This window comes from Lynx rufus, unplaced genomic scaffold, assembly GCF_022079265.1.
Source record: "Lynx rufus isolate CCGP_SWC_20201006 ecotype Redwood Valley unplaced genomic scaffold, mLynRuf1.p SCAF_1, whole genome shotgun sequence".
In the NCBI taxonomy this organism is placed as follows: domain Eukaryota; kingdom Metazoa; phylum Chordata; class Mammalia; order Carnivora; family Felidae; genus Lynx; species Lynx rufus.
In genome coordinates, this window is record NW_025814823.1 from 132,230,585 (window position 1) to 132,242,130 (window position 11,546).

Sequence of the window (11,546 nt, forward strand, 5' to 3'; positions counted from 1 at the left end):
CTCTGCCCCTCCCCCGTGTGTGTGTGTGCACGCACACATTCTCTCTCTCCCCCCCCCTCCGCCCCCACACACAAACAAACTTTAAAAAAAAAATCTAATGGGCTAAATGGGTGATGGATAGTAAGGAGGGGACTTGTTGGGATAAGCACTGGCTGTTATATGTAAGTGATGAATCTCTAAATTCTACTCCTAAAACCATTATTATACTATATATTAACTAACTTGGATTTAAATAAAATTTTTAAAAAGCTAAAAAAAATACAAAGAATCTAGGGGCGCCTGCCTGGCTCAGTTGGTAGGGTATGTGACTCTTGATCTCCGGGTCATGATTTTAAGCCCCACACTGGATGTGGAGTTTACTTAATCAAAAATAAAAAATAAAAAATAAACTATCTAGTTTTACATTAGGGACCAAAGTCAATGGAAAAGAACATAAGGCATGCTCCCACTGCAGTCTATGAGCAGGAACAAATAAAACTAGCTGTCACTGGTAGGAGCACAGTGGAAAAGCAGCAATCAGTATGTGCTAAACTATGAGAGGTCATGAAAAGGTGGGCTTGTGCTGAGCCTGAGACTTTCTGCAGAGGCTGTTAGACATTTTAGAAGTTTGTCACAGAAATAAAAGACATTCCCTGCCCACAAAAGGAGGTCAAGTGTTAGTTTAGCAAACCAGCTAGTACCAGCCAGCAGGCCTGGCCAGTACAAAGGATCTGAAGGCTTTGCTTTACAACACAAATCACCATTCTCAGCACAGGGAATACAGCTGTGAACAAGACTCATACTGTCTCAAATAACTGACAGTCTGTTCACAATTAAGTCAACAGCCAATTACAAAAGAGTAATTGATGAAAGAAATGAAATGAGGTTGGTGAGATAGGAAGATGCAGTTGTTACAGAGTTTTAAGGGTCCAGCCGAGTTGTTCAGTCTAACACAATAGCCAGTAATTCCTGGTCGAAGAAATGGTATGAAAGAAATGTATAAGAAAGATTATTTTATGGGGCACTGGGGTGGCTCAGGGGGTTGGGCATCCAACTTCAGCTCAGGTCATGATCTCACATTCGTGAGTTCAAGCCCCGCGTTGGGCTCTATGCTGACAGCTAAGAGCTTGGATCCTGCTTTGAATTCTGTGTCTCCCTCTCTTTCTGCCCCTCCCCTGCTCATGCACTCACTCTCTCTCTCTCTCTCTCTCTCTCTCTCTCTCTCTCTGTCTCAAAGATAAATAAACATTTAAAAAAAGAGAGAGAAAGAAAGAAAGATTATTTTAGGGGCAACAGGCTGGCTCAGTTTGTAGAACATGTGACTCTTGATGTTGGGGTCACGAGTTCAAGTCCCACGTTGGGTGTGGAGCCTACTTAATTTTAAAACAACATTTTTTTTTTTTAAGAAAGACTATTTTAGAACTTTTGGAGGTTGAAAGAGACATAGTACAGATGTAGAACAGTTAGAACACCTACAAAAGTCTAAGAGTCGAGTGGAAATGGGAAACGAGTGGTTTATAAAATTTCCAGTGAAAAAGATAACAGCTTACATTACATAAGCATAAATAACCTAATTGCATTTTTGTCAGAAACAAATTAGTACTGGAATTCTATATTGTACTTACTGTATGTTTGAGACTAAGTACCTCTCTTGTGTTCTCCATTAATATTAATTGCTGTCATAAATCTTCATGTGTTTCACAACTGTGGGAGAACTTCTAAAACTGGATGTCAAATTAGTGAGATTAAAAGTCCAGGTCTTTTTCAAACAATCGGTTGTTTGCTTTTGTTTATAATTTCATACAATCCCATATGAAAAAAAAATTACTCTGTCAAACAACCTCTATGAAAATGGTAAGCCTCTATATTTCTATAACACACTAAAGTCAATGTTTTTTTTTTTAAGTTTGTTTATTTATTTTGAGAGACAGACAGCATAAGCAGGGGAGGGGCAGAGAGAGAGCGGAAAAGAGAATCTCAAGCAGGCTCCGTGATCTCAGCAAAGAGCCCGACATGGGGCTTAATCTCATAAACCATTAGATTATGACCTGAGCCAAAATCAAGAGTCAGACGCTTAATCACCTGAGCCACCCAGGCACCCCAAGTCAGTGTTCTTATTTGAGAATCTGAGCTTATGTAAATCTTTTTATTAATCAGAACTAAATTTTGTGTCTTTGCCTTCAAGTGAACAAGTTTTAAAATGTTCATATGTAAATGATCAGCATGCAATTAATTCCAAAAAATTCACTGCTCTTGTTTGGTCAGTTCCATAACCAGCCGCAGAGTAAATAGTACTGAGTTATTGGGATATACAAAATTGTAAATGACCAGACCCTTATGTACTTGAGTTAAGTCTGTATTATAAGTCTGCATGTGTATTCTCACAGGAGACTGTAAAATGTGGGCATGCTTTCAATTCCTGCAGTCTGTGATTTATGGAGGCACATAGGTCAGGAGTTTATTATGCTGAAAATCATAATAACTGTTTTGTTTTGCTTTTTAAAATGAAGTGACCAAAGCATGTTGAAAGATAAATGGGTGAACCATTTTGATTATGCTTTTATTTCTATTAAAGATTAAATATTATTGCTGAGTAACCAGCCATGCTAAGTATTATGATATTAAAGCTGAAGTAGTTTGTAAGCTGAGAGCCCTTTCTTTCCTCTGGGTTTAGGTTTGTTATTAATCAAAATGTTGGACTTGTTTAGTGCAGTGGTGTATGAAACAAACAGTTGAAAAAGACAGCTACTTTAATTTACGGCTTTCTGTTTTTTTCAAATTTGTAGGAAAATCTGTTCCTCTTTGTGGACTTTGTGCTGTTGTTCACATGTCTAGAGTTCATTTCTTATACCAGAGCCAACTAAATCCAATAGTTGCAAGATACTCTCGTGAGATAGAAAGGAGGAAGGTGCCTATATGGTTTTAATTGACAAGTTCTGGCAAAGCCATTTTTGAAATGTGGACAGTCTCTAATAGAAATGGATATTACAAAAAATCCATCTGTATTTTTGGGCAGAGAGACCAATAATTTTAGAAATAGAAATATATATATATATATACACACACACACACACACACATATATATATATATACACACACACATATATATATATATATATATATATATATATATATATATATATTAATCAGTTAACTAAAGACAGTGGTTTTTGTTTTTCACTATCAATATGGGTGTATTGAATGAAATTGTTTTAAAGGGCATGTTTTGAGCTACTTCCTGGTTTGGGCTTAGTTATCTACACAAGAATCACTTGCTAAGCACTTACTGAAATGCAGTGCAGGATCTGGACTCCCCATGATGTGTGGTAAAGGACCTTAAAAAGAATATCCTCCCACCTTTCTAAACTTGTTCCTCATCAGTGGAAGTACACTTAAAATTCCTAAAAAAGTATACTTTGGGGAATGCAGCACAAAATGTAAGAAGTATCTAAGAAAAAGGCCACCTCTCACTACCTGAAACAAAAGGTTTAATTTATTACTTAACTAAGGAAGAGCTATGCTTTTAGGCACAGTCTCTGAGCTAAATGGGTTGCAAATCTTATATAGAGTTTTGGGGTCAGGGATTATTTAGTGGTTGACATCAGCCTCAGAAGCCCCATTACTCAGGAGAGACTGTCAGTGATTGGCTGGCTTTCAGAAATGTGTTTACTAGACTGAGTTGACCACTGATTGGCCAACCTTCAAAATCATAAGGCTGTCACTGATTAGTTGGCTTTCAGAGGTGTGTTTACTGAACTGAGTTGTCACTGGTCATTTAGGCCTATGCAAATCATTAATTTATTAAATCCAGTTTGTGTTTCAAACTGGGTCTAGTAGTCCCTTGTTACCATGAATGTAGAATGATGAGCCTTTTTCTACGAGTTGAGATTGTTTATTCTCAGAAGCTAATACTTAAATACTGTAGGAAATTGAAAGGACAGGAAAATCAAACTCTGAGGAATCCATTTAAATAAGCAATGATCCTATGATGCATTTTTTTTTTCGTATCTGTAACATCTGGGATTTTATTAGTTATCTCCAACTGAAAAGTTGTAATCAATACCTATGAATACCCTATTTTCCTCCTCCCACAAAGAATCTACAAATTTATCTTACTAAATTATATGATTATCTATGATAAAATTGGTGCTTTTTCTTTGTTACCTTAATTCAGAGCTCTTTTTTTCCATTTCTTCCATTAAATATATCTGCTCTTTTTTAATGAAGATAGAAACAACTTAAATTGGAAACAGGAAGCATGGGCTTCATTGTCACCACTCTTAAAATTTAACAGCATGGTTTTTCCACTGCAATTGCTATGGTAAGGAGATAACTATACTTTCTGATTTTCTTTTTGTTCTGTTTGGTTGTTGGTTGGGCTTTTTTGTGTGTGTGGATATAGCTGCCATACAGTATCACATTGGTTGGTTTTAGGTGTACGATATAGTGATTCAACTTCTCTATACATTGTGCTATGCTCACCAGAAGTGTAGCTACCATCTGTCACCATGCAGCACTATTACAATACCATTGACTATATTCCCTTTGCTATACCTTTCATCCTGGTGACTTTTCATTCCATAACTGGAAGCTTATACATCCCATGTCCATACACCCATTTTGCCCATCCTCCCACCCTCCTCCCCTCTGGCAACCATAAGTTTGTTCTCTGCATGTATAGGTCTGATTTTGCTTGTTTATTGATTTGTTTTGTTTTTTAGATTCTACACCTAAGTGAGATTATGTGTATTTGTTTTTGTCTGGCTCATTTCAGTTAGCATAATACCCTCTAGGTCCACTCATGACACACAACTTATGACACCTTTTCTAAATAAGGGTGTTTACTAAAGCAAGAGAAGTATAAGTCAGCAGTTCTGATGAATGATATGGCATGTTCATGTATTGAAATGAGTTATGAAATTTGATGTAAGTAGCATTATTAATAATGAAGTATAGAAATGTGAATGTGATTTACCTCATTTAGTAAGTTAAAGTATATTCTGCGTCATCTACATAATAATATCACTTGTACTAATTGCATTCCAATAGTTTTTCTCATATAGAAGTGTTGGGAATGGTAGTTAAGACTCAACTTGTCACCCCTGGAGAACAGTAGCTACTTAACCCTCAGTAACTGCAGTATCACTAATCTCGTAACGTTTTATTTGCCACAAAATCTTTTCTTCAAAATCTGAATATATCCATGAGAGTTTGTCGCATAAGTAAACTTCACTCAGCATATGTGCTACTTGCAGGGAAAAGGGGTGGGGGATCTGTGCTATTACCTACTGCCCAAATCTCTGCTTATTTAGGGAAAAATAAATTAATGTAATATTTGGGTTTCATCGGAAAGTTACAATGGGTGTATGGGGAGTGTTAATCCTATAGGCAATTTAGCCCTATCAGCTGTGATAAAAGTGCTGAGTATGCCCATTTTTAAATTGCTTTTATAATGAGTAGGAAAAGCCTTAGAAGTTTTGTTTATATGTCAAAACTGAACTTTTCTCTTTCCAAATTCATTCAACTGCCTTGAAATCTGGTCTTTGACTTCCCTATTTATTTCTGACACCTCCTAATGGGGGCAGAGCTAATCACTTACATATTTCCCGGCTGCTAAGGATAGCCAGCTTATGACCACTTACGATTCAAGCACATGTTGATACCTTAAGACCAGTAAGCATTTGATAAAGTGGGAAAGCAGGATGGTTAAATTTGTTGTAATCAACAGTAAGAGGAGGAAATTAGTCCATGGAGCCATGCCAAAGCTTAGTTTCATTTTGCACGAAAAAAAATAATTTTTTTAACCCTGCAACTCCCCAGAAAAAGGATCATAACACCATTTGAACAAGAATTTTCTTAACACATTCCTGACTCTTGACCCCTTCAACTACTAAAAACAGGATCAGATAGGGCTGGTTTGTTAGGGGTTTTGCTCTGCAACCCTGCCCACTCTGGCTAAGTGAGTGTGCTCTTTAAAGGAAGCTGGCAGAATGTTCTCTTAGTTGAAGGAATACCCTGGGTAGAGCTCTTTTAACCTCTCATCCAGGAAGGACCTTCAAGTGAAGACGGAGGCAAAGAGACTCATTACTAAAAACACAAAGCAGCAGGACCAAACTCCAGTCATGTTTTTCAAATTTAAGTGTGTTCTGAGAAGTTGGTTTCCATGTGGTATAAGCACCAACAAACAATAAACCCATGTTGGTGTTCTGTACCCTTATGGTTCATTCTGCCAAGGACAGTATAGTATAAAATTTCCACTTTCCATTCTCCTGCCAAAATCACTGAACTGTCTCTCTCCCTTTTCAGGATGTCACATGTACTTCAGTTTGAGGATAAAAGCAGAAAAGTGAAAGATGCAAGCATGCAAGATTCAGACACATTTGAAATCTATGATCCTCGGAATCCAGTGAATAAGAGAAGACGAGAAGAAAGCAAAAAGCTGATGAGAGAGAAAAAAGAAAGAAGATAAAATTACAGTCATGATAATTAGGTAGAAATGTGCCTGCAATAAATGGCCTTATAACAGCCGTTCTTCCCAACAACATCACTTAAGGGTGTGAAAAGAAGTATTTTTGAACCTGTTGTCTGGTTTTGAAAAAAAATTATCTTGTTATGTAAATTGTGGGATGATGTAAGCAAATGCTTTTGGTTCATGCTTTTTTTTCCCTAATTGACTTTTTCTATTGCTAAATCTGAAATAAAATAACTTTCCTGCCAGTTTACATGTTAACCATTTGTAGACTGTGCCAGCCTGTTTATGTCTTTTTGTCCTAAAATATGTGAAGGCCTTGTTTTCAAGACTTTTTATAAGAAGTTTCTTTCAAGAAAGAGTATTTAGGGGAAACTTCCCTGGCATTCTGTTACCACAGTACTGAATTTGGAATAGAATAAAAATTATATACATAAAGATTGATTTTTGTTGTTGTCGTTTTGCATATAAATATCTAAAAATAGCCAAATCAGTAAGACCCAGTAGCTTCATGCCTTAAAGCCTGAGGAATCTCCAAGGGAATATTGTCACCTGCATCTAAGCCAATGCCTGGGTTTTATAGACGTAATCAAGATGCTAATACACTAAGTAAGGTCAGCCAAGCTACTGCACACCCTGGCCCCACAGCAGGCCTCCTGCCCACTCCTCTGCCCTTTCAGCATAGCAACAAGAGCACATGCAGAAGTGACACTCTAGCAACAGAACTATCAAGAATTTAGCTCTTGATGACAACCACTCACACTGGTTATTTACTGTATATTATCTATAGTAACTCAGTTTTTCTAGAATCTGAATCCTCAAATAATACCTCAGGCTAACTTTCAGTTACCTAATAAAACCTCACCAGCCACATCTTTCCAGGTAGTGTCTCATCGGCTCTCTTTTCCCAAAAGTAATCCAATAGACTTTCCCTAGAGCACCTGTTCTCAAAATGTAGTCCCAGGCACTACAATGCAGTGGCAATAGCATTACTTGGGAACGTTAGAAATGCAAATTCTTGGGGCACCTGGGTGGCTCAGTCAGTTGCACATTCGACTTCAGCACAGGTCATGATCTACCAGTTCATGAGTTTAAGCCCTGCGTCAGGCTCTGTGCTGACAGTTCAGAGCCTGGAGCCTACTTCGGATTCTGTGTCTCCCTCTCTCTCTGCCCCTTCCCCACTCATGCTCTATCTCTCTGTCTCTCACAAAAATAAATGAACATTTTTAAAAAATTTAAAAAAAAAAAAAAGAGAAATGCAAATTCTTGCCAGACTCCCCACCACCATGACTACACTTCCAGATTACTGAATCTGAAACTTCGAACCCGGAGGGTTTATTATACAGATTGCTGGTTTCACTGCTGATGATTCAATTTTGGGGGCATGGCAGTATCTAGTGAAGTTAAAGATAGGCATATCCAGTTATCCAAAAATTCTAATCTTAGGTCTGTCCCCTAAAGAAATTCTCACAACATTGCTCAAGAAAACCTGTACTAAATATACACAAAAGCATCAACCAAAGAATGGATAACTGAGTTGTTGTATAGCCATACTATGGAATACTTTGTAGTGGTAAAGATCAATAAACAAGAGTTATATGTGTTAGCTTATCTTAAAAATAATGTGAGGGAGGGGCGCCTGGGTGGCTCAGTCAATTAGGCAACGGACTTCAGCTCAGGTCATGATCTCACGGTCCATGGGTTCGAGCCCTGTGTCAGGCTCTCTGCTGACAGCTCAGAGCCTGGAGCCTGCTTCGGATTCTGTGTCTCCCTCTCTTTCTGTCCCTCCACCGCTAGCATTCTGTCTCTCTCAAAAATAAATAAACATTAAAAAACAATTTTAAATAGGATGTGGATATGACATCTTTATTAAAAAAATAATAATAAAGTGAGGGGCACCTGGGTGGCGCAGTTGGTTAAATCTGGCTCTTGGTTTCGGCTCAGGTCATGATCTCACAGTTCATGGGATCGGGCACCACATGTGCCGTTAGCTTGGGATTCTCTCTCTACCCCTCCCCTGCTTGTGCTATTTCTCTCTCTCTCTCAAAATAAATAAATATACATTTAAAAATAATATGGGGCGCCTGGGTGGCGCAGTCGGTTAAGCGTCCGACTTCAGCCAGGTCACGATCTCGCGGTCCGTGAGTTCGAGCCCCGCGTCAGGCTCTGGGCTGAGGGCTCAGAGCCTGGAGCCTGTTTCCGATTCTGTGTCTCCCTCTCTCTCTGCCCCTCCCCCGTTCATGCTCTGTCTCTCTCTGTCCCAAAAATAAATAAACGTTGAAAAAATAAATAAATAATAAATAAAGTGTGCTTGTTGGCCATTTAAAAAAATAATAATAATAATAATGGGGGGAAAAAAGGGAACCATCTATATAAAAATGTAAACAAGCAAAACAGCATTCTACTTTGTTTATGGATGTACACATGTGGCAATGTGTGGCAGAAGTATAAAAACATGTATGAAAATAGTGGTAACCTCTGAGGAGGCACAAGGAATATATAAGGGGCTTCATTTGTAATGTTTCACTTCTTAAGGGAGATTGTGGGTACTCAGGCCTATTATATTATTCCCTCTCTACATTCTAGTATCCCTGAAATATTTCATGTTTTTTCCTTTATGATCCTTTATAGAATCTGAGATGAGAAAACATAAGGGGCTCCCGATACTAACAAGAACACTTTCTTTTTTGCTTCAGAAGTAGGACAATGTTTCAAAGAGGAGGAGAGGGTATGATATGGGAGTTCTGGAGAAATGTCAACCCACTCAAAAGCAGAGTGATCAGACACAAACCCACCAAAATATAAGCCAGTGTTTGGAAGCGTGCCGTCTTCCCCTCACCACAAAGTTATAACATCAGTTGTTTCACGGATATTCATAAAGTTTCTGTTGGTTATTATGAAATGCATTAGCACTGTATTTGTTTCTATCAAAGAATCCTATAGGTTTCTCTCCTGTTTCTCCCTGAATATCTCCATCTTTACCAGTGTACTATATCCCAACAACAGAGGGGACCACAGAGCTCCAGAGCACAAGCTGGAAGAATGACATTTGTAGGTATAAAGAGATAACAAAGTGACAAAATTAAACCCTCAGTTGGTTGAATGCTCCTTATCCTGCTTTAACCACAAGGATCAGAAAGATATGAAATTTCAAAGATTAGATAGAATCCCATCAGAAAATTTCACCATGAGAATAAAATTCACTTTTAACTTAATAATAACAATGTTTTAAAGCTTAAAAACTTAAATAATCTATTAAATATGGTATTTAATGTGCTTATAGTAAAGTCTTTGGAAATGTCACAGGAATGTGTTTGGGCCAAAAAAAAAAAAATCAGTTCAAAAGACAAAAAAATAAAAACATGTAAGAAAATTAGCATTTATGGTTCATTCTAATGTTTTATTTATTTGGGTTTACTTTTATGTGTCTTGCCCTAGAGATATTACCCTGAAACAGTGAAGTCTATTAACAATTCTTGTTCATTGTCTATAACGATCCTGGATTTTCTGAAGAGCAAAAGGTCCTGGCAATTTTTTTCTCACTTTCTGACCAGCCATTTTTTTTCACTTTGGTTAAAGCTGTTGGCAAGGTGAAAGTTAAAACTAACCCTAGACCTCTCCTTTGTCAATAGGTAATTGAATTAAATACAGATCCCTCTACAATTTTTAACAGAGTAGTATCAAAACATACATTGTCACATGCCTCAGCTTTCTTTATGCTCTAAAGCCACACAGTCAGTAATACATCTGCCGCATTTAAAAATGGGGACACCATAGAACAAGGTCACTAAAACGTGTGAGATGAGTGGTTTGCTGCTGTTGTTTTTAGAACAAGTTCATTAAGCTATGGTGTCCTTATCAAACTGTCACTACCAAGTTTCTTGATAGGATCTGACGTGTGAGGTACATAAACCTGTTCTGTTGTATCAGTGTGGCCTGTATGGGAAAGGTTAGATGAATGCAGAATATTGCCCAAACATGCTGTTTAATCTTAGTGATAACAAGAAAAAAAAAAAAAATAGAGGTGTGAAGTGAGTTACCATTGAGGGTTGTATCAGTATAAGCAATTTGTATTTAGGGGTGTAGAGAAGTTAAGAGGGGTTACATTCTTTAACACTGTCATTCACAAAAAAAAAAAAAAAAAAAAAGCAAGCAGGTCTGGTTTCTCTATGGCTTTGACTCCATTCCAGTGACTCTACAGTTTATCAGGTGGCACTACTTCTGCTTACTAGAAAGCAGGAAGTCTTCCTGCCACACATATATTTTATCTTCTTTTACCTTTTAATGAAGCGAAGTGAAACAAAGGCCATATTTTAGAGAAATCCTTTTTCATAAGAATTTGATGAAATTTTAATTCCAAGAGAAATAATAAAACACCAAATCTTACTAAGATGGGTATTAGATGCCCCTTGCTTATAGAAAAAAATACTCATTTATTCCCCAAAATGCCCCTCACCAAAGCCATGCAGGAATACCTTTGTCACAGGTGCTAAAAGTTTCATTAATCCCAATGCAGAGCTACAATCAGCTCCCAAAATAAATGGAAAGAAAAAATAAGCGCTGATTTGTAGCATTTGCAGATTTCCATGATGTAAATACCACGGCTGACTTTAAGCCACCAAAGGAAGCCCCAATACACAACTGGTAATTTTTCCCATTCTGTTTCACCAGGAGCTAAAAGCTTATATATTAACTCTTGCATTGGCACTAAAGAACGCACAAAAGCTTTTAAACTTTTTCCAAGATCACAATCTTCATATGTATTTCTATTTAGTTCTAAGTTTTAGTAACAGCTGCACTCTATGTTTTTATGACTAGTTTGTATCTTTAGATTCTCTTTCAATGGAGTTTTCCAAAGCCACGTGGCTCACATTTCTTATTCCCTCTGCCTGTCATTTTTGCCTCAGTCACATGTCCAACTCAAGACGCAACCGAATTTCACAGCAAAGAAGTAGCGGGGCAGGAAGGAAAGAAATGGAATTATAGGTCTTTCAATTATTCTCTAATAAGTGATAACATATAAATTCATCTTTTAATTTTTTTTAAGGTATTTTGGATTAGGGATGGAGAATCCTACCTGAAGAGAAAAGAAGACCG

General features: G+C 37.4%; 1 protein-coding gene across 1 annotated transcript in view; it reads left to right on the forward strand.

The window, feature by feature from the left end:
- The window catches only part of CWC27 (CWC27 spliceosome associated cyclophilin), a 193,598-nt gene extending 186,711 nt beyond the window's left edge, over positions 1-6,887 (forward strand). Inside the window, exon 14 of the mRNA XM_047087094.1 lies at positions 6,287-6,887. Within this exon, the coding sequence (XP_046943050.1) occupies positions 6,287-6,449 (163 nt within the window). The 3' untranslated portion in view covers positions 6,450-6,887. The remainder of the gene's footprint in view (positions 1-6,286) is intronic.
- The last annotated feature ends 4,659 nt before the right edge of the window (positions 6,888-11,546 follow it).